This window comes from Xenopus tropicalis, chromosome 2, assembly GCF_000004195.4.
Source record: "Xenopus tropicalis strain Nigerian chromosome 2, UCB_Xtro_10.0, whole genome shotgun sequence".
In the NCBI taxonomy this organism is placed as follows: Eukaryota; Metazoa; Chordata; class Amphibia; order Anura; family Pipidae; genus Xenopus; species Xenopus tropicalis.
Window position 1 is genome coordinate 10,675,853 of NC_030678.2, and position 27,664 is coordinate 10,703,516.

General features: G+C 43.6%; 1 protein-coding gene across 2 annotated transcripts in view; it reads right to left on the minus strand.

The window, feature by feature from the left end:
- Window positions 1-27,370, minus strand: part of mx1 (MX dynamin-like GTPase 1) — a 42,335-nt gene extending 14,965 nt beyond the window's left edge. The window contains exons 1-9 of one of the 2 annotated variants that reach the window (XM_031896544.1): window positions 27,266-27,363; window positions 25,869-25,944; window positions 24,891-25,052; window positions 23,876-24,071; window positions 22,706-22,843; window positions 21,833-21,987; window positions 14,955-15,093; window positions 2,555-2,753; window positions 268-346 (exon numbers count right to left, since the gene is read on the minus strand). In XM_031896544.1, the coding sequence (XP_031752404.1) occupies window positions 268-346; window positions 2,555-2,753; window positions 14,955-15,093; window positions 21,833-21,987; window positions 22,706-22,843; window positions 23,876-24,071; window positions 24,891-24,950 (966 nt within the window). In that variant the 5' untranslated portion in view covers window positions 24,951-25,052; window positions 25,869-25,944; window positions 27,266-27,363. Of the gene's footprint in view, window positions 1-267; window positions 347-2,554; window positions 2,754-14,954; window positions 15,094-21,832; window positions 21,988-22,705; window positions 22,844-23,875; window positions 24,072-24,890; window positions 25,053-25,868; window positions 25,945-27,265 lie in introns of both variants that reach the window. The other variant, XM_031896545.1, reaches the window with a different exon arrangement.
- Window positions 27,371-27,664: the final 294 nt, after the last annotated feature.

Sequence of the window (27,664 nt, forward strand, 5' to 3'; positions counted from 1 at the left end):
GTAGATAGGCTCTGTGTAGAAGTAGCAGTAGATATAACCATGTATGGGGAGTAGATAGGCTCTGTATAGAAGTAGCAGTAGATATAGGCATGTATGGGGAGTAGATAGGCTCTAAGTAGCAGTAGCTCATGAATGGAGGCAGGTAGGCATTTTTAAGAAGCTGTAGTAGCTACTACCATATAGCGATTACAGTTTTTCTCGAGTCTCACCAGATTTACAAAGGACCTTAGAGTAAATTTTGTCCACCGATTTGGTTTGTAAACTTACAACGATATGAGCGACAAGTTCGTTGGTGAGCTTCCCTGCCAAGCAAGCGATTGTAGCATAACCTTCCTCCAGAAGAACACTAGAATAAAAAAAAACAAAAATGTATTTCTAGTTCTGAAGAAAACTTCTGGTTCAGGCAGAAAAACATAAGTAAATCAGGTGAGTATGTAATTTAAAGGGTTACTATATGCCAACATTTTCCTATAGAATGATGCAGAGCAGGGAAATATTTAATTTTATTTATAATCCACAGTGCTATCCAGCTGTTTCCATATATTGAGCCGGCTATCCAATATGCCATATGTTTGGGGCCTTCAGCCTCGTGCTTTTATATGGTCATGGAAGTCCTCGGTGACTTATAATATCCCTATATGTTACAATAGGGGGTACTTTATTCACTATATATTATAAGGAAATCCTTGGTGACTTATAATATCCCTATATTTTATAACAGGTGGTACTTTATTCGCTATATATTATAAGGAACTCCTCGGGGGCTTATAATATCCCTATATGTTACAATAGGGGGTACTTTATTCACTATATATTATAAGGAACTCCTCGGGGACTTATAATATCCCTATATGTTACAATAGGGGGCACTTTATTCGCTATATATTATAAGGAACTCCTCAGTGACTTATAATATCACTATATGTTACAATAGGGGGTACTTTATTCACTATATATTATAAGGAACTCCTCGGGGGCTTATAATATCCCTATATGTTACAATAGGGGGTACTTTATTCACTATATATTATAAGGAACACCTCGGGGGCTTATAATATCCCTATATGTTACAATAGGGGGTACTTTATTCACTATATATTATAAGGAACTCCTCGGGGGCTTATTATATCCCTATATGTTACAATAGGGGGTACTTTATTCACTATATATTATAAGGAACTCCTCGGGGGCTTATAATATCCTTATATTTTATAACAGGTGGTACTTTATTCACTATATATTATAAGAAACTCCTCGGGGGCTTATAATATCCCCAGGCCCGGATTTGTGGAGAGGCCACAAAGGCCTGGGCCTAGGGCGGCAGAAACCTGGGGGCGGCATGCCACCCCGCCGCACCAAAATCTAAAATGTTTTGTACACATACGGAGCAACTTCTCCCCACTGCTCCGTATCCAAGTTTGGGCCACTGCACATGCGCGCGCAAGGCGCCCCGCCCCCCCATTCGCGCATGCGCACGCAAACCCCTCTCCCCCTTTATCGCGCATGCGCACTCGAGGGGGGGGGGCGTCGGGGCGGCCAATTTGGAAATCCGGCCCTGAATATGCCTATATGTTACAATAGGGGGTACTTTATTCACTATATATTATAAGGAACTCCTCGGGGACTTATAATATCCCTATATGTTACAATAGGGGGCACTTTATTCACTATATATTATAAGGAACTCCTCGGGGACTTATAATATCCCTATATGTTACAATAGGGGGCACTTTATTCACTATATATTATAAGGAACTCCTCGGGGGCTTATAATATCCCTATATGTTACAATAGAGGGTACTTTATTCACTATATATTATAAGGAACTCCTCGGGGACTTATAATATCCCTATATGTTACAATAGGGGGCACTTTATTCACTATATATTATAAGGAACTCCTCGGGGACTTATAATATCCCTATATGTTACAATAGGGGGCATTTTATTCACTATATATTATAAGGAACTCCTCGGGGGCTTATAATATCCCTATATGTTACAATAGAGGGTACTTTATTCACTATATATTATAAGGAACTCCTCGGGGACTTATAATATCCCTATATGTTACAATAGGGGGCACTTTATTCACTATATATTATAAGGAACTCCTCGGGGACTTATAATATCCCTATATGTTACAATAGGGGGCATTTTATTCACTATATATTATAAGGAACTCCTCGGGGGCTTATAATATCCCTATATGTTACAATAGGGGGTACTTTATTCACTATATATTATAAGGAACTCCTCGGGGACTTATAATATCCCTATATTTTACATTAGGGGGTACTTTATTCACTATATATTATAAGGAACTCCTCGGGGACTTATAATATCCCTATATGTTACAATAGGGGGCACTTTATTCACTATATATTATAAGGAACTCCTCGGGGGCTTATAATATCCCTATATTTTACATTAGGGGGTACTTTATTTATTATAATATACACGTTTCAGTGAGTCATGTGACAGAAATTACATCACTAAGCTCCAATTATAACTGATGACATCACTAAGCACAGTTTATAGGGATATACCTTTACCTGAAGTGTTCATGTTCTTTAAAAAAATTCTGTTCATTAACCAAAGCATCCTTTAGTGATAGGTTCTCCTGAATCTCCTGCTGCCCACGGCACTTGACAATCATGTAGCCTTTATTGAGAGAGTAGACAAGATTTCGGACGACACTGATAACATCTGTCTCTGCTCCTCTATCAACCAAGTCTGGCTTTGTTAAAATCCCTGTAAGCATAATAACAATGAAAATCAACTACACTGATTCCTTCACTCAATGTTCCTCAAAGCTGTGTACACAAATAATCACCCCAGAGGCTATTATCCCACTGCTACTATAGGCACCATCTCTCCCTACTATACCTGCTATCCCACAGCCCCAGTCCCTTCCCAGAGGCTATTATCCCACTGCTACTATAGGCACCATCTCTCCCTACTATACCTGCTATCCCACAGCCCCAGTCCCTTCCCAGAGGCTATTATCCCCCCACTGCTACTATAGGCACCATCTCTCCCTACTATACCTGCTATCCCACAGCCCCAGTCCCTTCCCAGAGGCTATTATCCCCCCACTGCTACTATAGGCACCATCTCTCCCTACTATACCTGCTATCCCACAGCCCCAGTCCCTTCCCAGAGGCTATTATCCCCCCACTGCTACTATAGGCACCATCTCTCCCTACTATACCTGCTATCCCACAGCCCCAGTCCCTTCCCAGAAGCTATTATCCCCCACTGCTACTATAGGCACCATCTCTCCCTACTATACCTGCTATCCCACAGCCTCAGTCCCTTCCCATAGGCTATTATCCCCCCACTGCTACTATAGGCACCATCTCTCCCTACTATACCTGCTATCCCACAGCCCCAGTCCCTTCCAGAGGCTATTATCCCCCCACTGCTACTATAGGCACCATCTCTCCCTACTATACCTGCTATCCCACAGCCCCAGTTCCTTCCCAGAGGTTATTATCCCCCACTGCTACTATAGGCACCATCTCTCCCTACTATACCTGCTATCCCACAGCCTCAGTCCCTTCCCAGAGGCTATTATCCCACTGCTACTATAGGCACCATCTCTCCCTACTATACCTGCTATCCCACAGCCCCAGTCCCTTCCCAGAGGCTATTATCCCCCCACTGCTACTATAGGCACCATCTCTCCCTACTATACCTGCTATCCCACAGCCTCAGTCCCTTCCCAGAGGCTATTATCCCCCCACTGCTACTATAGGCACCATCTCTCCCTACTATACCTGCTATCCCACAGCCCCAGTCCCCTCCCAGAGGCTATTATCCCCCCCACTGCTACTATAGGCACCATCTCTCCCTACTATACCTGCTATCCCACAGCCCCAGTCCCTTACCAGAGGCTATTATCCCCCCACTGCTACTATAGGCAGCATCTCTCCCTACTATCCCACAGCCACACCCCCTTCCCAGAGGCCATTTGCTCATTGCTGTTGCTACTGAGTGGAGGTGCACTGAGTGCTCTGTGGAGTTGTGACTTTCTCCCAGGCCCGGCTGGGTCTGGGGGTTAGTTTTGTGGGTACTTTTTCTTTGTTTTTTACTGTTTTTCCCTACTCAATGGGGAAGAAGGCGAAACTATTTAGCCGGGTAGTTGAGACCAGTTTGAGAAGCAGCAGGAAGGCCACTGAGTCCAACATCATGGTGACAGTGGTGCGCACTGCAGAAGGCAATGTTTCCTGCTCTGATAAAGGAAAGGAAAAGAAAAGCAAAAGCTGTTCCCAAAGCGGCATGGAGAGTGACTCTGAGGACCTGGACGCCGGTGTTGGAGTAACTGCAGGGAGCTGCGGAGCTACAACAGAGGCAGACCAGGAGGTGAGAGGAGAGTCTAATGGCTGCAAAATGGCTGCTGGCAGTGAGGGGCATGGAAGCCATATGGCAATGGTGGTTGCAGAAAGTGTTCTGACCAACCAGGAGATGGCTGCTGCCAATGGGGAACATGGAAGCCGTGTGGCCCTGGAGGTTGCAGAGAGCGCTCTGAGTGACCAGGAAATGGCTGCTGCATGTGAGGTGCATGGAAACCGTGTGGCCCTGGAGAGTGAGCAGGTAATGGCTGCCGGCCCCCTGGGGAAGGCTGGGAAGTGCACAAAGGTACTGAGACTGTTATACAGTATGACACCATTATTAATGCTTTGAAAGAGCTGCGGTGTTTGGAGGAAAAACAAAGTAAGTTAAACCGAGACATTGACAGACTGATAAAGAGTGAGGATTCGCTGAAAGGAGAGAGGAGAACTCGGTTTATCAGAGAGGTGACTTTCCTCAATAAGGAGCTGGAAGAGACTGAGACTTACATTAAAGACATTCTGGCTGTTATAGAGCCATGGAAGGAGCTGTATGGCAACAAGCAGAGGTTTGAGCAGATGAAAGAAGGCAATGTGACTACTGAGAGACTGCTTAAAGTCGCTGAACTGCTCAAAGAGACTGAGGTTTCAAAAACTGTTGCAGAATGTAGCGTTGCTACTGATACTGTGCATAGTAACGGTCTTTCCAATACTGATGTGTGTGCAGCTGCCGTGAGTGGTGTGAGGGCTGGGGTGCAGGTGATTGCAGGTAATGCAATGTGTGTGACTGAGGGGGGAGGGGCAGTGAGTGCTGAGGCAGCTGAGGTGCAAGCGGCTGAGAGTGGTGCAGCTGAGGTGCAGGTGATTGCAGGTAATGCAATGTGTGTGACTGAGGGGGGAGGGGAAGGACAAAATGTCGTTTATTCTGCTGGGGAAAGTAATGTGCAAGGGGGGACTGAGAGTGTTGCTGGGGCTGCGGGGGGCAGTGTTTGGGAGGGAAGGAGATTCTTTGCACGTGAGCAGGATGAGGAGTTTGATGATGAGTTTGATAAGAGGAAGAATGTGGTGAAAATTAAGTGGGAGAAAGAGAGGGAGGATTTCCCGGGGCGCAGGTTTGTGGGCAGAAACATCATTAAACAGTTGCTGGGTTTTACCCCACAGGACGTTTATGCCTTGCTGAGTGTCACAGACACGGAGTTTGATTTAAGCTATAAGTTATCCCAAGGGTTAGAGGAGTTCTGGAGGCGGTACCATCTGAGTAAAGAGGCCAAGGAGTGGGAGGGGTTTAGGGTAATCCCTGTGTCCAAACCCGAAACCAAACTGGTCACCATTATCATGAAGAGAGAGACAGTGCATGAGCAGGACATCCTCATATGGCTCCGGCGCCACTGTCCTATCCCCCCTGGAGCCGGTGTTTGATGGGGAGGGATTCTGGGTAGGGGGGTATAAAGTCCAAGTGAAACTGCATGTGGATCAGAATGTTCAGAAACATCTCCCAAATTCCTTTTTCATTGGGAAAGCAAGGGGTGTCTGTTTCTATGTGGGCCAGCCCAGGCTATGCTATAAATGTGGGTCCAACAGGCATTATGCTGTAAAATGCAACATACAGAAATGTGCTTTGTGTGGGGAGACTGGGCACCCAAGCAAGGAGTGTGTAAAGGCCATAAAGTGCAACCTGTGTATGCAATCCGGCCATGCTTATAGGGCCTGCCCCGACGCCTGGCGTAACATTAGGAAGGCTTGTCCCAATCTGGAAAAAGTAATGAGTACCCCAATGCCAGGGGAGAACTTACCACAGACTGAGGGAAGGGGGGAGGAGAGGGCAGGTGAGGGAAAAGAGACAGACAGGGGGCGCCCAACAGAGGTGAGAGGGAAGGAGAGAGAGAACAAACAGGCAGCGGTACAGGCAGCCCAAGAGGAGGGAGTGGAGGGGATGGTTGGATAGTGGTGGGCAGCAAATCAAATAAAGCTAAGGAGGCTCAGTGCCCAGGTGTAATTACCCTCCCAACTGGAAATAGGTTTGTTTTGCCAGGAGGGAAGTCATGGGGGGATTTAGCAGAGGAACAGGTAGAGTTGGAGAGAATGGAGGAGGGGGAGGAGGAGGAGGAGAGGGAGAAAAGGAAAAGTCTCTCATCTGATATCATCTCCAGCAGGAAGAAGAGCAAAAGAGAAGGGGCTTTTCAGTCTCAGGGGGCAGAAAAGGAGTCACTGGAGGAAGGGGAGTTGGGGGAGCAAGATGTGATGGAGAGTCAGGGGGCAGTTGTGCGGGTACAGGTTAAACGGTCTGCTGGGAAATGTTTGGACAATTTTCAAAAAAAGAAACATAAAGATGCCTCTTGATATGTGTTTTATAATGATCTGTAAAAAATAAGATGCTTTGGAGGGAGGTATGCTTTGTTTTTTGATGTGATATTGATTTATATGTATTTTTTTATTTTTTTTTTGCTTGATTGAAATGTAATTATTGTTTAATTGTATTTGTTTAATATATTTTAATAAAATTCTCTCCCTACTATACCTGCTATCCCACAGCCCCAGTCCCTTCCCAGAGGCTATTATCCCCCCACTGTTACTATAGGCACCATCTCTCCCTACTATACCTGCTATCCCACAGCCCCAGTCCCTTCCCAGAGGCTATTATCCCCCCACTGCTACTATAGGCACCATCTCTCCCTACTATACCTGCTATCCCACAGCCCCAGTCCCTTCCCAGAGGCTATTATCCCCCCACTGCTACTATAGGCACCATCTCTCCCTACTATACCTGCTATCCCACAGCCCCAGTCCCTTCCCAGAGGCTATTATCCCCCCACTGCTACTATAGGCACCATCTCTCCCTACTATACCTGCTATCCCACAGCCCCAGTCCCTTCCCAGAGGCTATTATCCCACTGCTACTATAGGCACCATCTCTCCCTACTAAACCTGCTATCCCACAGCCCCAGTCCCTTCCCAGAGGCTATTATCCCCCCACTGGTACTAGAGGCACCATCTCTCCCTACTATACCTGCTATCCCACAGCCCCAGTCCCTTCCCAGAGGCTATTATCCCCCACTGCTACTATAGGCACCATCTCTCCCTACTATACCTGCTATCCCACAGCCCCAGTCCCTTCCCAGAGGCTATTATCCCCCCACTGCTACTATAGGCACCATCTCTCCCTACTAAACCTGCTATCCCACAGCCCCAGTCCCTTCCCAGAGGCTATTATCCCCCCACTGCTACTATAGGCACCATCTCTCCCTACTATACCTGCTATCCCACAGCCCCAGTCCCTTCCCAGAGGCTATTATCCCCCCACTGCTACTATAGGCACCATCTCTCCCTACTATACCTGCTATCCCACAGCCCCAGTCCCTTCCCAGAGGCTATTATCCCCCCACTGCTACTATAGGCACCATCTCTCCCTACTATACCTGCTATCCCACAGCCCCAGTCCCTTCCCAGAGGCTATTATCCCCCCGCTGCTACTATAGGCACCATCTCTCCCTACTAGAGATGTAGCGAACTGTTTGCCGGCGAACTAATTCGCGCGAACATCGGGTGTTCGCAAGTCCGCAAATTCGCAAACTTTTGGCGATGTTCGCCATTTTGGGTTCGCCGCGGTTTTTTTTGCGCCGCGTTTTTTCGCTTTGGTTTTTCGCCTTTGCGTATACATAGGAACAGCTTGCGTTTTTTTTTTGGCGTTATTTTTTGGCGTTTTTTTTACAAAGTATTTTTCAGAGAGATTTTTGCCCTTGATCCCCCCCCTGCATGCCACTGTCCAGGTCATGGCACCCTTTAAACAACTTTAAAATCAGTTTTCTGGCCAGAAATGGCTTTTCTAGGTTTTAAAGTTCTCCTTCCCATTGAAGTCTATGGGGTTCGCAAAGTTTGCGAATATTCGCGAGTTTTGGCGAAAGTCCGCGAACGGGTTCGTGAACATTTTTGGCGATGTTCGCTACATCCCTACTCCCTACTATACCTGCTATCCCACAGCCCCAGTCCCTTCCCAGAGGCTATTATCCCACTGCTACTATAGGCACCATCTCTCCCTACTATACCTGCTATCCCACAGCCACAGTCCCTTCCCAGAGGCTATTATCCCCCCACTGTTACTATAGGCACCATCTCTCCCTACTATACCTGCTATCCCACAGCCCCAGTCCCTTCCCAGAGGCTATTATCCCCCCACTGCTACTATAGGCACCATCTCTCCCTACTATACGTGCTATCCCACAGCCCCAGTCCCTTCCCAGAGGCTATTATCCCCCACTGCTACTAGAGGCACCATCTCTCCCTACTATACCTGCTATCCCACAGCCCCAGTCCCTTCCCAGAGGCTATTATCCCACTGCTACTATAGGCACCATCTCTCCCTACTATACCTGCTATCCCACAGCCCCAGTCCCTTCCCAGAGGCTATTATCCCCCCACTGCTACTATAGGCACCATCTCTCCCTACTATACCTGCTATCCCACAGCCCCAGTCCCTTCACAGAGGCTATTATCCCACTGCTACTATAGGCACCATCTCTCCCTACTATACCTGCTATCCCACAGCCCCAGTCCCTTCCCAGAGGCTATTATCCCCCCACTGCTACTATAGGCACCATCTCTCCCTACTATACCTGCTATCCCACAGCCCCAGTCCCTTCCCAGAGGCTATTATCCCCCCACTGCTACTACAGGCACCATCTCTCCCTACTATACCTGCTATCCCACAGCCCCAGTCCCTTCCCAGAGGCTATTATCCCCCACTGCTACTATAGGCACCATCTCTCCCTACTATACCTGCTATCCCACAGCCCCAGTCCCTTCCCAGAGGCTATTATCCCCCCACTGCTACTATAGGCACCATCTCTCCCTACTATACCTGCTATCCCACAGCCCCAGTCCCTTCCCAGAGGCTATTATCCCCCCACTGCTACTATAGGCACCATCTCTCCCTACTATACCTGCTATCCCACAGCCCCAGTCCCTTCCCAGAGGCTATTATCCCCCCACTGCTACTATAGGCACCATCTCTCCCTACTATACCTGCTATCCCACAGCCCCAGTCCCTTCCCAGAGGCTATTATCCCCAATGCTAAATAAATGCCACAACCTTTCCAAGTGTAAACATCAAGTATGTTTAGCTTTCCCTATTGAGTAGAAAATGATACTCCCATATTAACCCTTTAAGTGCCAGCCGAATTCGTCATTTCGGTTCCCCCCAGTGCCAGACGTTTTTTAAGCATTTTGTACTCATTCACTTTAACAATGTTTTTTGGTAGGAAAACCTCCACGAAACTAGGGAAATTATATATCGTTTTTTTCGTCACTAATTGGGCTTCGACATACATACCAAATTTTATAACTTTTCTGGAGATATGATGTGTATTTTGGGTGAAATATGTAAAAAAAAAATAAAATTATGAAAAATTTCTGTATATTTTGAGGTTTTTTTCCATAGAAAAGTTAATTTTACTCACTTTTTTTTATTGTTTGTAAAAGCCCTGATACTCCCAATTCCAACGATACCAAATATGTGGTGGTACCCCACAGTTCCTGTCCAGAAGTAACCCCCAAACTAAGGCAATACTTAGTACAATATCACACCAGAACAAAGCAGAAAAGCGCTTGTAACAGTTAATGCAGCATAACTTATATGTAAATCTAAAATATCCCCTCATGTTTGGTATCTTTAGAAACTACAGACCTTCAGGTTTCTAGGTGCAATGTAGTTTTCACTCAAAAGCCAAATACCTTTTGTCAGTGCATTGTGAAATTTGGAACTTTTTATGACATTTTTTTTTTTTTTCTAAAACGTAAACTTGGACGCATGATCAAATGTGGATTTGACAAAAAAAAATCTCATAAAAATTTTCTAACAAAGGCATATTTGAAAGACAAACTTCTCCTGAATAAAATGATGCCCCATATGTATGGGTGCACATAAAGACATGGGCACCAAACACTCCAAAGCAGGGGCAATGCACAAGGGCAATTACAGCTAAAAATGTGGGGGCTGCGCTCTATGTGCACTTCCTGCAGTTTTTCAGTGTTAACCCCCCCTACCTGTGAAATAACCCCCACAAACTATATATTTCTGAAAAGTGCACACCTTCAGCTATTCAGAGACACCACTCTTCTCTTTCTACATGGAAAATTGTGGCCGCAGTCCCTTGCAGAAGTCAGCGCTTTGGTCAGAAATCAAGGAAAAACTAGATACAAACCTAGATTTCTCCCCAAAATCTCCATGGCAACTACCAAAAACTTACTAACCATCAATCTGCAAGTTCCCCTGAATAAAACGATACCCCATATGTATGGGTGCACATAAAGACGTGGCCACCAAATGCCCCAAAACAGGGGCAATGCATAAGGGCAATTTCAGTTGAAATTTTGGGGGCTGCGCTCTATGTGCACTACCTGCAGTTTTTCAGTGTTAACCCCCCCTACCTGTGAAATAACCCCCGCAAACTATATATTTCTGAAAAGTGCACACCTTCAGCTATTCAGAGACGCCACTCTCCTCTTTCTACATGGAAAATTGTGGCCGCAGTCCCTTGCAGAAGTTAGCGCTTTGGTCAGAAATCAAGGAAAAACCAGATACAAACCTAGATTTCTCCCCAAAATCTCCATGGCAACTACCAAAAACTTACTAACCATCAATCTGCAAGTTCCCCTGAATAAAACGATACCCCATATGTATGGGTGCACATAAAGACGTGGCCACCAAATGCCCCAAAACAGGGGCAATGCATAAGGGCAATTTCAGTTGAAATTTTGGGGGCTGCGCTCTATGTGCACTACCTGCAGTTTTTCAGTGTTAACCCCCCCTACCTGTGAAATAACCCCCGCAAACTATATATTTCTGAAAAGTGCACACCTTCAGCTATTCAGAGACGCCACTCTCCTCTTTCTACATGGAAAATTGTGGCCGCAGTCCCTTGCAGAAGTTAGCGCTTTGGTCAGAAATCAAGGAAAAACCAGATACAAACCTAGATTTCTCCCCAAAATCTCCATGGCAACTACCAAAAACTTACTAACCATCAATCTGCAAGTTCCCCTGAATAAAACGATACCCCATATGTATGGGTGCACATAAAGACGTGGCCACCAAATGCCCCAAAACAGGGGCAATGCATAAGGGGAATTTCAGTTGAAATTTTGGGGGCTGCGCTCTATGTGCACTACCTGCAGTTTTTCAGTGATAACCCCCCCTGCCTGTGAGATACCCCCACAATCTATATATTTACGAAAAGTGCACACCTTCAGCTATTCAGAGACACCACTCTTCTCTTTCTACATGGAAAATTGTGGCCGCAGTCCCTTGCAGAAGTCAGCGCTTTGGTCAGAAATCAAGGAAAAACCAGATACAACACTAGATTTTGGTCAGAAATCAAGGAAAAACCAGATAAAAACCTAGATTTCTCCCCAAAATCTCCATGGCAACTACCAAAAACTTACTAAACCTCAATTTGCAAGTTCCCCTGAATAAAACGATACCCCATATGTATGGGTGCACATAAAGACGTGGCCACCAAATGCCCCCAAACAGGGGCAATGCATAAGGGGGGGCTGTGCTCTATCTGCAGTTATTTAGTCTAAACACCCCCATACCTGTGAAATAACCCCCGCAAACTATATATTTCTGAAAAGTGCACACCTTCAGCTATTCAGAGACGCCACTCTCCTCTTTCTACATGGAAAATTGTGGCCGCAGTCCCTTGCAGAAGTTAGCGCTTTGGTCAGAAATCAAGGAAAAACCAGATACAAACCTAGATTTCTCCCCAAAATCTCCATGGCAACTACCAAAAACTTACTAACCATCAATCTGCAAGTTCCCCTGAATAAAACGATACCCCATATGTATGGGTGCACATAAAGACGTGGCCACCAAATGCCCCAAAACAGGGGCAATGCATAAGGGGAATTTCAGTTGAAATTTTGGGGGCTGCGCTCTATGTGCACTACCTGCAGTTTTTCAGTGATAACCCCCCCTACCTGTGAGATACCCCCACAATCTATATATTTACGAAAAGTGCACACCTTCAGCTATTCAGAGACACCACTCTTCTCTTTCTACATGGAAAATTGTGGCCGCAGTCCCTTGCAGAAGTCAGCGCTTTGGTCAGAAATCAAGGAAAAACCAGATACAACACTAGATTTTGGTCAGAAATCAAGGAAAAACCAGATAAAAACCTAGATTTCTCCCCAAAATCTCCATGGCAACTACCAAAAACTTACTAAACCTCAATTTGCAAGTTCCCCTGAATAAAACGATACCCCATATGTATGGGTGCACATAAAGACGTGGCCACCAAATGCCCCCAAACAGGGGCAATGCATAAGGGGGGGCTGTGCTCTATCTGCAGTTATTTAGTCTAAACACCCCCATACCTGTGAAATAACCCCCGCAAACTATATATTTCTGAAAGTGCACACCTTCAGCTATTCAGAGACGCCACTCTCCTCTTTCTACATGGAAAATTGTGGCCGCAGTCCCTTGCAGAAGTTAGCGCTTTGGTCAGAAATCAAGGAAAAACCAGATACAAACCTAGATTTCTCCCCAAAATCTCCATGGCAACTACCAAAAACTTACTAACCATCAATCTGCAAGTTCCCCTGAATAAAACGATACCCCATATGTATGGGTGCACATAAAGACGTGGCCACCAAATGCCCCCAAACAGGGGCAATGCATAAGGGCAATTTCAGTTGAAATTTTGGGGGCTGCGCTCTATGTGCACTACCTGCAGTTTTTCACTGTTAACCCCCCCTACCTGTGAGATAACCCCCACAATCTATATATTTACGAAAAGTGCACACCTTCAGCTATTCAGAGACGCCACTCTTCTCTTTCTACATGGAAAATTGTGGCCGCAGTCCCTTGCAGAAGTCAGCGCTTTGGTCAGAAATCAAGGAAAAACCAGATACAAACCTAGATTTTGGTCAGAAATCAAGGAAAAACCAGATAAAAAACCTAGATTTCTCCCCAAAATCTCCATGGCAACTACCAAAAACTTACTAACCATCAATCTGCAAGTTCCCCTGAATAAAACGATACCTATGTCTGGTTGCACATAGGCCGCCAAACCTGAAAATGCATAATATTGGGGCTGCACTCTATGCACCCCTTTTTTTTTGCCTGCACCCGAATGAATGGGATACGCTCGGGTGCAGGCACATGTAGCCGATATACGCATGAAAACGCGTGAGAATGCAAAGTCTCGCGTTTTCATGCGTATATCGGCTACACGTGCCTGCACCCGAGCGTATCCCATTCATTCGGGTGCAGGCACAAGTAGCAGGCGTAGGGCTGAATTTTCGGCAAGCGTTTTTCCACTTGCTGAAAAAATCAGCCCTACGCCTCGTGTGGCATCAGCCTAACCCTTGGCAATAGAAACTACCAGAACAATCTTAGCACCTCTGGACCTTTCTAGAACAACTGAAATCAAATGGAATAAAACCACTAAAAGCAATCAAAGAACAATAGTTGCAATGAAATCGGTAAGAGCCCTGGATCCACCAATGTCACTGCAAAAGCAACCTTTTTGGGGGCACTAAACACACAATAAAGAACAATGCAAAGATAAAACACCGTAAAATCCAATAAAACCACCTAAACCAACAGAAGAACAATAATTGCAATGAAATCGGTGGTCAGAGCCCTGGATCCACCAACGTCACTGCAAATTCAGCACCCAATAGCAATACAAAAAGTTACAGTGCAATAGAATAATTCAAAAACAGAAATCAATTATGAAAATGCCAAAAAAACACTAAAATGCAACCAAATAAATCAGATAATTATAGAGCAAGATCAGAAATAAAGTTTTAGTAAAAAAAAAGACTGCCAAAGAAAGCAAAGACAGAAAGAAAAGAAAAGAAAGAAAGAAAAAAAAAAAAAAAAAAAAAAAAAAAGTGTAAGTGTAAGTGTGTGTGTAAGTGTCTGTGTGTGCTTGGGAAAGTTGTAAATCAGTGTGTATGTGTACAAAAGTGTAATAATGACAAAGATAGAAGAAAAAATGCAAAAAAAAAAAAAAAAAAATTTTTTAGACAGTTGAGATAGAAATAAGCAAAATAAACAGTGGTAGAGAGTTGTAGTTCAGCTTACCCAAGGCAGGCAGACGATCAGGGGCGATCAGGGGCGATCAATCCAGCAGGAAGGCAGCAGGGGAGCTCCATCTCGTCCGAAGTGCGCAGCAGGAGTGAGGGAGCCGACAGTAGGCGGCGCTATTTAAAGGGACAGCAGTGGACACGTCATCAATGCGTGTCCACTGCTGTCATTGGCTGGCGACGCGATCGGTGCGGCTCGGGGACCCGGATCGGTGAGTATGTCTTACTCTGCTCGTTGCCTAGGGGGATCTGAGGGGTTTACAAGCGCTGCGCTGCTTTAAAAGCGAGCGCAGCGCTTGTAAACCCGACAGTGCCATTGGACGTAGATTCTACGTCCCATGGCACTTTGGTCCCTTGGTACCTGGGACGTAGAATCTACGTCCCTTGGCACTTAAAGGGTTAAGAGATGGTTTGTTCAAAAAGGATTGTTTGTAAATAAGCAGTCTGAAATTCATATATGAGTTTATGATCAATGAGGGCCCTGGGTAGTGCAGTTGGTCATCGACACCCCCCCCCTTGAAATCTTTCCACTTACCTAAAGTTCTTTCACCATTGGGATCCACTTCCCGGGCCATTTCCAGGGCCTCAGTTGTTGCTATATCCACATTACTGGGAACCACAACCAGATTTATTGTCTCCTGTTTCTGGATATATTTTCGGATCATCTTTTTGATCTAGGAAGCATTGGCATTTTAGTCAGTTACGGTATTACTATTTCTCAAGCGATATATTCAGCCCATTCCCCTTTTTCATATTGGGTAAACAAACAAAGGTATAACCCTTTGGCTGCCAAGACCGTAGCTCTTACGTGCTGACAAAAAAAGTTGCTAAGTGCCCAGCACGTAGGAGCTACGTTTCTCATTCAGCCAGCGCGTTCTCTGCACTCGCCGATCAATGCGAGTGCAGAGACGCGCTGCCAGCCCCACAACCCCCTAGGCAACGAGCTTACCGGCGCTGATGGTCCTCTCCCTCCTCCGATCGCCCCCAGACTGACTCAAAGTCGCAGCAACGTCATCAAGACGTGCCTGCTGCGTGGGGTATAAAAATCCCCTCTCTGGCGCCGCCCCCTTCACTCTTGGAGCCTCGTGGACCTGCCTGCAGCCCCCTGCGACCCTCCAGCACAGAGATCTGCCAGCCTGCCTTTGAGATCTGCCCCCAGGTACATTTTTTGCACTATTACACACACATTACACCATTTACACTAACTGTCATTTTTATTGCTGATTTTAATTTTTTTGCAGTTTCCATTTTTTTTTTTTTACACTTACATACACTTACACACACATATACACACCTATACACCCTATCACTTCTTTGCAAGTGTGCACACATACATATTTTTTACTTTTTAGCACATAATACGCTGTCAGGGGGCTCTGTGTGCAAAAGCTGAGCTGGCAGACGAGAAATCCTTATGCGCTATTTTCATTTTGGGGTCAGTACACACCACAGACTTTGGTATATCTATGCATATTGGGCATCAAACTGTTCAGTAGGCCTCTGGTGTTCCTATTTGGGGTGATTTGCCTTTGTACGCAAGAAATTGTGTGAGATAAATGCGGCAAACTGCAACATTTTTATGCGATTTTCTGAAATGTCATAAAAACCAATAATTTTAGTAAAGCTTTGCAGATTGGTACTTTGGTGTAGAAAGGACTCTTTACCCTTGTTGGATTTGTCAGAATGTGTACTTTCCAAAAATATATGGTTTTGTGGGGGTCTCTGTATAGTTAGGGGAAGTTTCAGCACATAATACGCTGACAGGGGGCTCTGTGTGCAAAAGCTGAGCTGGCAGGCGAGAAATCCTTATGCGCTATTTTCATTTTGGGGTCAGTACACACCGCAGACTTTGGTATATCTATGCATATTGGGCATCAAACTGTTCAGTAGGCCTCTGGTGTTCCTATTTGGGGTGATTTCCCTTTGTACGCAAGAAATTGTGTGAGATAAATGCGGCAAACTGCAACATTTTTATGCGATTTTCTGAAATGTCATAAAAACCAATAAATTTAGTAAAGCTTTGCAGATTGGTACTTTGGTGTAGAAAGGACTCTTTACCCTTGTTGGATTTGTCAGAATGTGTACTTTCCAAAAATATATGGTTTTGTGGGGGTCTCTGTATAGTTAGGGGAAGTTTCAGCACATAATACGCTGACAGGGGGCTCTGTGTGCAAAAGCTGAGCTGGCAGGCGAGAAATCCTTATGCGCTATTTTCATTTTGGGGTCAGTAGACACCACAGACTTTGGTATATCTATGCATATTGGGCATCAAACTGTTCAGTAGGCCTCTGGTGTTCCTATTTGGGGTGAGTTGCCTTTGTACGCAAGAAATTGTGTGAGATAAATGCGGCAAACTGCAACATTTTTATGCGATTTTCTGAAATGTCATAAAAACCAATAACTTTAGTAAAGCTTTGCAGATTGGTACTTTGGGGTAGAAAGGACTCTTTACCCTTGTTGGATTTGTCAGAATGTGTACTTTCCAAAAATATATGGTTTTGTGGGGGTCTCTGTATAGTTAGGGGAAGTTTCAGCACATAATACGCTGACAGGGGGCTCTGTGTGCAAAAGCTGAGCTGGCAGGCGAGAAATCCTTATGTGCTAATTTCATTTTGGGGTCAGTACACACCACAGACTTTGGTATATCTATGCATATTGGGCATCAAACTGTTCAGTAGGCCTCTGGTGTTCCTATTTGGGGTGAGTTGCCTTTGTACGCAAGAAATTGTGTGAGATAAATGCGGCAAACTGCAACATTTTTATGCAATTTTCTGAAAACTCATAAAAACCACTAACTTTAGGAAAGCTTTGTGGCTTGGTACTTTGGTGTAGAAAAGACTCTTTACCCTTGTTGGATTTGTCAGAATGTGTACTTTCCAAAAATATATGGTTTTCTTGGTTTCTCTGTATAGTTAGGGGGGGTTACTGCACATAATACGCTGTCAGGGGGGCTCTGTGTGCAAAAGCTGCGTTGGCAGACGAGAAATCCATATGCGCTATTTTCATTTTGGGTTCAGTACACACCACAGACTTTGGTATATCTATACATATTGGGCATCAAACTGTTCAGTAGGCCTTTGGTGTTCCTATTTGGGGTGACTTGCCTTTGTACGCAAGAAATTGTGTGAGATAAATGCGGCAAATTGCAACATTTTTATGCGATTTTCTGAAATGTCATAAAAACCACTAACTTTAGGAAAGCTAAAGTTACTTGCCTTTGACTTGCCTTTGTACGCAAGAAATTGTGTGAGATAAATGCGGCAAATTGCAACATTTTTATGCGATTTTCTGAAATGTCATAAAAACCACTAACTTTAGGAAAGCTTTGCAGATTGGTACTTTGGTGTAGAAAGGACTCTTTACCCTTGTTGGATTTGTCAGAATGTGTACTTTCCAAAAATATATGGTTTTCTTGGTTTCTCTATATAGTTAGGGGGGGTTACTGCACATAATACGCTGTCAGGGGGCTCTGTGTGCAAAAGCTGAGTTGGCAGACGAGAAATCCATATGCGCTATTTTCATTTTGGGTTCAGTACACACCACAGACTTTGGTATATCTATGCATATTGGGCATCAAACTGTTCAGTAGGCCTTTGGTGTTCCTATTTGGGGTGACTTGCCTTTGTACGCAAGAAATTGTGTGAGATAAATGCGGCAAATTGCAACATTTTTATGCGATTTTCTGAAATGTCATAAAAACCACTAACTTTAGGAAAGCTTTGCAGATTGGTACTTTGGTGTAGAAAGGACTCTTTACCCTTGTTGGATTTGTCAGAATGTGTACTTTCCAAAAATATATGGTTTTCTTGGTTTCTCTGTATAGTTAGGGGGGGTTACTGCACATAATACGCTGTCAGGGGGCTCTGTGTGCAAAAGCTGAGTTGGCAGCCGAGAAATCCATATGCGCTATTTTCATTTTGGGTTCAGTACACACCACAGACTTTGGTATATCTATGCATATTGGGCATCAAACTGTTCAGTAGGCCTTTGGTGTTCCTATTTGGGGTGACTTGCCTTTGTACGCAAGAAATTGTGTGAGATAAATGCGGCAAATTGCAACATTTTTATGCGATTTTCTGAAATGTCATAAAAACCACTAACTTTAGGAAAGCTTTGCAGATTGGTACTTTGGTGTAGAAAGGACTCTTTATCCTTGTTGGATTTGTCAGAATGTGTACTTTCCAAAAATATATGGTTTTTAGGGGTCACCCTACATTTCTGCAGCTTCTACCCCTCATAAAACTGCAGTGTGTTTATGAATTGGGTAAAGATAAGCCATGAAATTAGTGTGCGCAAGGTATATTTGGGGGTCTCTAAGTGCCATGTACTTTGATAAACCTATGTACAGTGGGCATCAAACTGTTCAGTAGACCTCTGGGGTTCATATTTAGGGAGGTTTGTCTTGGTACCTAATGATCTGTAGAAAATAAGTTGCTGCATAGTGGAAGTTTTGAGGTGATTTTTGGAAATGCCATAAAAATCATCAAACTTAGGAAAGCTTTATGGCTTGGTACTTTGGAGTAGAAAGACATGGGTACCCATTTTAGATTCGGGGGAATGTGTACTTTCCAAAAATATATGACTTTCTGGGGTGAATGTACTTTTTACTAGCATTATCCCACATATAATGATGTAAATGTGTTGATTTTGCAGAAGCTGAAATGATAGATCATATGGGGGTATGTTCACATTGGGGCCCCTACATGCCACATACTTAGGTAAACCTATACATATTGGGCATCAAACTGTTCAGTGGGCCCCTGGCGTTCATATTCAGGGTGTTTTATCTTGGTACCTAATGCTATGTGGGAGATAAGATGCTGGAAACTGGAAGCTTTGAGTGGATTTTTGGAAATGTTATCAAAATTGCCAACTTTAGGAAAGCTTTGCGGCTTGGTACTTTGGAGTAGAAAGACATGGGTACCCATTTTAGATTCGGGGGAATGTGTACTTTCCAAAAATATATGACTTTCTGGGGTGAATGTACATTTTACTAGCATTATCCCACATATAATGATGTAAATGTGTTGATTTTGCAGAAGCTGAAATGACAGAAATGATAGATCATATGGGGGTATGTTCACATTGGGGCCCCTACATGCCACATTCTTAGGTAAACCTATACATATTGGGCATCAAACTGTTCAGTGGGCCCCTGGTGTTCATATTCAGGGTGTTTTATCTTGGTACCTAATGCTATGTGGGAGATAAGATGCTGGAAACTGGAAGCTTTGAGTGGATTTTTGGAAATGTTATCAAAATTGCCAACTTTAGGAAAGCTTTGCGGCTTGGTACTTTGGAGTAGAAAGACATGGGTACCCATTTTAGATTCGGGGGAATGTGTACTTTCCAAAAATATATGACTTTCTGGGGTGAATGTACTTTTTACTAGCATTATCCCACATATAATGATGTAAATGTGTTGATTTTGCAGAAGCTGAAATGACAGAAATGATAGATCATATGGGGGTATGTTCACATTGGGGCCCCTACATGCCACATTCTTAGGTAAACCTATACATATTGGGCATCAAACAGTTCAGTGGGCCCCTGGCATTCATATTTAGGGTGTTTTATCTTGCTACCTAATGCTATGTGGGAGATAAGATGCTGGAAACTGGAAGCTTTGAGTGGATTTTTGGAAATGTTATCAAAATTGCCAACTTTAGGAAAGCTTTGCGGCTTGGTACTTTGGAGTAGAAAGACATGGGTACCCATTTTAGATTCGGGGGAATGTGTACTTTCCAAAAATATATGGCTTTCTGGGGTGAATTTACTTTTTACTAGCGTTATCCCACGTATAATGATGTAAATGTTGATTTTGCAGACACAGAAATGACAGAAATGACAGTACATATGGGGGTATGTTCCCATTGGGGCCCCTACATGCCACATACTTAGCTAAACCTATACATATTGGGCATCAAACTGTTCAGTGGACCCCTGGCGTTCATATTTAGGGTGTTTTATTTGGTTACTTTATGACCTTTAGGAGTTAAGATACTATTGACTGGAAGCTTTGAAGCGATTTTTAAAATTTTTTACAAATTTTGATAAAAATGAATAACTTTAGGAAAGCATTGCGACTTGGTAGTTTGGAGCAGACAGACAGTTCTACCTATTCTGGATTCCCCAGAATCTGTTCTTTCTAAAAATGTAAAACTTTCTGGGATAAACTTTCTGTTAGCGGAATTTTTGGCCTTAAAATCTAAAGTATGCAGCTTTCTGGAGCAGTGCTTTGGAAATTTGGTAGTGTACTGCTGGAGGGTTTTGACCTATACAAGTGAGAAATCTCCATAGAACTATATATATTTGGTATTGGCACGTTCAGGAGACATGGGACATTCCAAATCAGGTGTATTTTCATGCATAAAATATTTTTTGTTTTTGGTATATGTGTTTATATTATGGAAAATATTATTTTTTTTTATTTTTTAGACATCTAGAAGCCTATATCTTGTTACAAAATTGGAATTACACAAAAATTCCACCATATTTTAAAAGCTTAGGTTGTCCTGAAAAAAACAATATATTGTTTTCCTGGGTAAACTAAAAGTCCCCCCGAGGAAAGGCCCCTAAAGTGAAACAGTGCAAAATGTTCAAAAACTGTCTGGCAGTAGAAGTTCCGCTTTGTCCAAAACGGCTGGCAGTGAAAGGGTTAAACAGCTATGTGTATAGAGCCTAAAGGGTTATGCAACAACTTTATCAAATAACGCCCCAGTGCAATATTTACCCATAGCACCAATCAGATATTAACTTTCATATGCTAACTGCTAAATGGCTGCTTTATATTAAGTTTTCATAATATTTAAGGTCCTTCTATATGTCAATTGTTATTTTTCCTTCATATTTGCTTAATAAAATACTTAGGGGTATATTTATCATGCTGTGTAAAAAGTGGAGTAAAACATTACGGGTAATATTGCTTATAGCAGCCAATCAGATGCTTTGCTTTGGTGTTTTTACCGTTGAAATCTTTTTGCTGAGTGGTTGCCCTGGGTGAAGTCAGTCTGAAAAAGCTAAAGACTGAAGTCTACAGAGAGCTACCATATACCTACAGCAGTCTAGGCATTTCCTTGTACTAAATACAATTATGCAGGAAGAGCCCACTAAGCTAATGTTAGCCTTTGGATTTATAGTATCTCTATAAGAATATTAAGCAGACTTAGGGCTTGTTTATGCTACAGCTATAAATATGGAGAACCATTTATGGATATTTATCCCTCACAATGTCCAATGGCTTCAACCTACAGTATACTCTTCTTCTCTAGACCACATTCCATTACTGTAAGTCCTGGGAGAAGAGTATGACCCTATTGCAGTAATTTTGGTTATAACCCGATAGTCATGGCCAATGGAAGCCATGCACAAGCTTTACACTCGTCCCTCTTGTCTTGCTTATATATGTCATACCTGCTGTTCAATATCTTTGGGCTGATCGGGCAGTGCAACTCTTGTGATCCCAGGCAGATCGATCAATGTTAAATCTGGAACGTCTGGAGATATCACTTCTAACGATATCAGTTCATCGCTGATCCCTTTGCCACTACCTGCCATGAGGTTCTGAGCTGAAGAGAGAGGAAGATAAGTTGGAACTGAAAGAACTTATAACTTGTTGCATGTGAAATAGTCAACATTGTCTGGGTGTATCTACGGAACTGTTTCTCATACACAATATCAGCCAAAAGTACATGGACACCTGCCTGTCAAACATCTCATTCCCAAACCAAGAGGATTCATATGAAGTTGCCTCTCTCTTCTCCGCTATAACAGCTTTTATCCTCTACACCAGTGATCCCCAACCAGTGGCTCGGGGGGAACATGTTGCTCCCCAACCCCTTGGATATTGCTTTCAGTGCCCCCAAACCAGGGAGTTATTTTGTGAATTCCTGGCTTGGGGGCAAATTTTGGTTGAATAAAAACAAGATTTACTCCCAAATAAAGCCCCCTGTAAGCTGATAGGGTGCATAGAGGCCCCTAATAGCCAATCACAGCCCTTATTTGGCAAGTCCATGAACTTTTATGGTGCTTGTGTTGCTCTCAAAGTCTTATTACATTTGACTGTGACTCATGAGTAAGAAAGGGTGGGGATCCCTGCTCGACGCTCCTGAAATGTTGGAACATTGTTGGCGCCATGTACTTCTAGTCATTGTGTATTAATGTTGGGTATCAGGCCTGCCTCCCATATCCATTCCAGTTCATCCCAAAGGGGTCCAGTTAGGATAAGGTCAGGGCTCTCTAAACGCCAGTCAGATTTTTCTTCTACTGGCATCTCAGACCGTTTACCTCTCTTTACTTCTTCTTCCACGTCTGCGGCACTTGCAATCTTAATTTCATGGTCACGGTAGGAAATCTTTCCGCTCCAGGTTGTCTTTTTCATCGCCTTTTTAAGCTTCAGTTCCAGCGGGCAGCGAGTCACAATACCTGCAGATTTGGGACAGATTTAAAAGAGGGAAATGGTTCTGTTCTCAAAGAACCTGGAAATCCTCCTGTATTCCCCAGTTTGATCTATGGTAAATTGTCCCTTTCATGTTAATGGTAATCACTTCCAACCTATAGTGGGGCTCATTTATAAATACTCAGCACATTAGCTCCTGGGTGGTAACCCATACCAACCAATCAGAAGTCTGCTTTCATTGTTATATTGCCAGCTGGCTGACAAAATGTTATAACTGATTGGTTGTTATGGGTTACTGCCCATGTTTATAAATGACCCTCATTAGGCACTGGTACAAGTACAAGCAGCAGTACAGTGAGTGTCAACTGCAGTGGGGGTAAAAATTCTGGCTATATTCTTGGCACTTTGCACTATGTAATTGCCTTTGTAACTGAATCCTCAGATCTTTCAGGTTACTACGTACCCCTTTCCAGCTAAAATGTTGTTCTGTGTACCAGTAAAGGGTTATTACATAGAAATGTAATCTTTTAGGAAAGCACAAATAGGCATAACGGGCAGTTTCTGCTAAATAAAGGGGTGCATGGGTTGTGTGGTTGCAAAACCAGTTTCAACAAACAGCTGAGGGGCTCTGCTGGTAGATACACACATACAGAGCCAATGGTTTCACCTAACGAGTGCAACAGATCTCCCTTTTCTAATATATATAAGTTATATATAATATATAACGAAACCTGACAGTTGTAACTGTATTTACTGTTTCCCAGGGGCATTACTACAGGGGAAGGGGTAACCTTTATCTAGGCCTGGGGCCTAAGGTCTCATAAATGTAGCTCTTGCATCATCTGAATTGCCAGGTTAGTAAAATCCATGTGCGGCAATTCAATTGGATGCATGGCTGCATGGGCATCGGTGTAGTCTGCAGCAGGAACCTAAAGTACTTAGCATTCAAATAAATCTCTGTGTATTTGAAGATAACGTGTAGGCAAAATGTAAATGTAGATGTATTCTGATAGCTCCTGAATGCTATTATGTCTTTATAATAAAAGTGCGGATCTCACCACTGCCCCTAGGAAGGGTAACTCCAGACAGAGCCTCCAGGACTGAGCTTTTCCCAGAACTCTGATCCCCGATGACAGCGATCGCCGGGAGGGCCAGGTCTTTCTCCACCCCCAGCGCTCTGAGAGAGTCAATGAGGTCAATGCATGGGCGGATCTTCTCCTCGTACTGGCTGCTCAGAACGTTCTCCATCTTCTGCTACAGAACAAAACATATTGGATGGATATGGGACCGGGGGGAGGGGGGGGGGCACCTGTGTATTTGATGGGTTTTTTTTTTGCTTGTAAAAATGAAGCCAGTATTCATAATCTTTACACCTGAGCAGAGCAGTCACCTTGGTCTGGTTAGGTAGGGGGCCTACTACTTAGAAAAGAATAGGAGGTATAGTTCCTATGGGGTTATGTAATTGTAGGGACCCATAGTGTTTGGATCCCCTATGGCTTTAAACCCTACCTCTTCACATATCCCATGTTACTGGGCAAAGCTCTTTGTATCAGGTTTCAGTTTTGTAACTATACCCTATTGTCTATGAAGATTATCATTCATCCAGGTCATGGTATATCTAGTATAAATAAATCTAAAGCAACTGGACTTGTTAGGTAATCACTGAAGACGTTTCACTACTCATCCGAGCAGCTTCTTCAGTTGAAAAGATTGCCGTCTGAACGCTGGATATTACACTATATTATTTCCATAAGTTCCGGTGGAAGAAAAAACGTGTAAAACAATTACGCCGATTTAACGCAGTTTTTACGCCATTTTTACATGGCAATGTCTGGCGAATTTTCTCGCCATTTTTACACAGCATAATTAATATTCCCCTAAGTGTGCTCAGGAGCAGTAACCCATAGCAACCAGTAGAATTTACTGGTCACCTGTTTAAAGCAACCACCTTATTGGTTGCCATGGGTAACTGCTCCAGGGCAAACTTGGTGCCTTTTATTGCATATGGGGGTTTGTCCTTTTGCTTTCTGCTTTTATACATAGTTTTACCTTCTTGGCGTCTGTTGGACTTACTTGCTGCTCCTGCCACACTGGGCACATCCCTATGTTGCTGATTTCGATTGGATGAAACATCTTTCAACCAAAGTGACAAATTAGCTCCTCTTTTTGCTTCTGGGTGTTGGTTGCTGAGACCAGTAACCCCTCAATCAGCCAGACAGTATTGTCAGTTGCAGGCTAGAAAGGGAACAGAAAGGTTAATCATATAAATACCATATAGACTAGGAAATAAAGACCATTCTATCACATACTTTAAGTTTTAAAAGTTCAGCTTCCCCTTGAATTATTTTAGGAGGGTGAAAGTGACATAAACATTTGTCATTGTAAATGTTTTCCATGTATTTAATATATTTTTTTATAATATGCAACCCCCAAATGCATATAGTGTGGATATTATAGTTTGGTCGCAGGTCATCTGACCACACCCAACCCACAGCCCTCCTTTTTGTGGGGGTCACTGACCCCAGCAACCAAAAAACGATTGCAAAATGCTATTTTATTTTAGTTCTTATTTTTTATAACTTTTGTTTGTATTCAGCCCCTTTCCTATTTATATATCAGTTGCTCATTCAAACCAGTCCCTGGTAGCTAAGGTTATTTGGAACCTAGCAACTAGATAGCTGCTAAAACTCCAAACTGACCAACAAGTTAAATCATTGAAAATCTTCAAATAATAAAACATAAACACCAATTGCAAATTGTCTCAGAATATCACTCTCTACATCACACTAAAGGTTACCTCAAAGGGGAACAGCCCCTTTAAGTTTGAGAAACATTGTATCTAAGTGCAGGTGTAGCTTGTTAAGATTTCTGGGTTCTCTGCCAAAAGCTACTTTTTAATTAAGTTTGAGAATCATTGTATCTTTTTTAGCATTCCATGCAGGTTCAGTGCAGGAGATCAAAGGGAAATGAGGGTCTTTTCAGTAAGAATCCAGGACTGGGGGCTGAGCTGTCAATGGGGTATGCTTATTATAAAGAAAGAGTTGTTCCTACCTGTAATCCTGCGGCAGAGAGACACTCAGGAGGCAGGGACGGTGCTTATATACCCAGAACTGGCTCACACCTTGCACTGGTTTTGGAGAAATGAAAATGAGACTGTGCTGGGAGTGCCGAATCTCTGGGCTGTGCACCAAGTAAGAATTGTTGGAGGAGGTAAGGGTGTGCTGGGTGAAATTTCTTTGTTGCACTGTTTAGGAGTACAATCCTGCAAGAGCTGGTCCTGCTGAATTATGCTTAGTACAGGGGAATCCCTATGTGCCATAGTTTTATGGTATCTCTCTGTACAGGCTATGAGCGAACTTAGGGGGCTGTTCCTGCTGAATTGTGCTTAGTGCAGGGGAATCCCTATGTGCCATAGTTTTATGGTATCTCTCTGTACAGGCTATGAGCAAACTTAGGGGGCTGTTCCTGCTGAATTGTGCTTAGTGCAGGGGAATCCCTATGCTGCCATAGTTTGATGGTATCTCTCTGTACAGTCTATGAGCAAACTTAGGGGGCTGTTCCTGCTGAATTGTGCTTAGTACAGGGGAATCCCTATGCTGCCATAGTTTGATGGTATCTCTCTGTACAGTCTATAAGCAAACTTAGGGGGCTGTTCCTGCTGAATTGTGCTTAGTACAGGGGAATCCCTATGTGCCATAGTTTTATGGTATGCCTCTGTACAGGCTATGAGTAAACTTAGGGGGCTGTTCCTGCTGAATTGTGCTTAGTACAGGGGAATCCCTATGTGCCATAGTTTTATGGTATGCCTCTGTACAGGCTATGAGTAAACTTAGGGGGCTGTTCCTGCTGAATTGTGCTTAGTACAGGGGAATCCCTATGTGCCATAGTTTTATGGTATGTCTCTGTACAGGCTATGAGCAAACTTAGGGGGCTGTTCCTGCTGAATTGTGCTTAGTGCGGGGGAATCCCTATGTGCCATAGTTTTATGGTATCTCTCTGTACAGTCTATAAGCAAACTTAGGGGGCTGTTCCTGCTGAATTGTGCTTCTATGCCTGACAAAGGGGTACGCTCCCGAAACGTTGCTGCTATTTTTAGAATAAACACACAGGGGCTAAGCCCCGCTTGCATTACACTCGTTGTGCCGGTCAACAATTTTTTGCTCCTAAACAGTGCACCATATGCAGCCCCTCAGTAAATCTATACTTTTCCCCTTGAGGTCTGATATAGGGTCCCTTTTGATCAGCCAAAAAAAACTAATTTAAGGATGCTTTATTAAGTTTGAGAAACATTGTATCTTTTTAGCGTTCAGTGCAGAATATCAAAGGGAAATGAGGGAATTTTCAGTAAGAATCCGGGACTGGGGGCTGAGCTGTCAAAATCGGGACTGTCCCATGAAAATGGGGCCAGTTGGGAGGTATGCTCATTATAAAGAAAGAGTTGTTCCTACCTGTAATCCTGCGGCAGAGAGACACACAGGAGGCAGGGACGGTGCTTATATTCCCAGAACTGGCTCCCCCCTTGCACTGAAATGAAAGTGAAACAGAAGAGTGAGGCTGAATTGCTGAAAAGAAAGTTCCCCCTATTTCCTGGCTTTGTGTTAAAGGGGAACTCCGATCAGAAACTGTTTTTTTCCTAATCATATAAGATAAAATTAGATAGAAATTAGAATTCCAAACAACTTTCCACAACATATTGGTAAATGCAGTTTGCTCTTGAAAGCAGTGTCTGTCTCTCTCTTTCTCTGCACTGCTGGTTCTGACTCCCATAAGCAGTGAGTGACATTTTTGTTTGGTGGCATGCGTGGGATACCCAACTGATGGGCACCCAACGGCTGAATGCTTAAAGG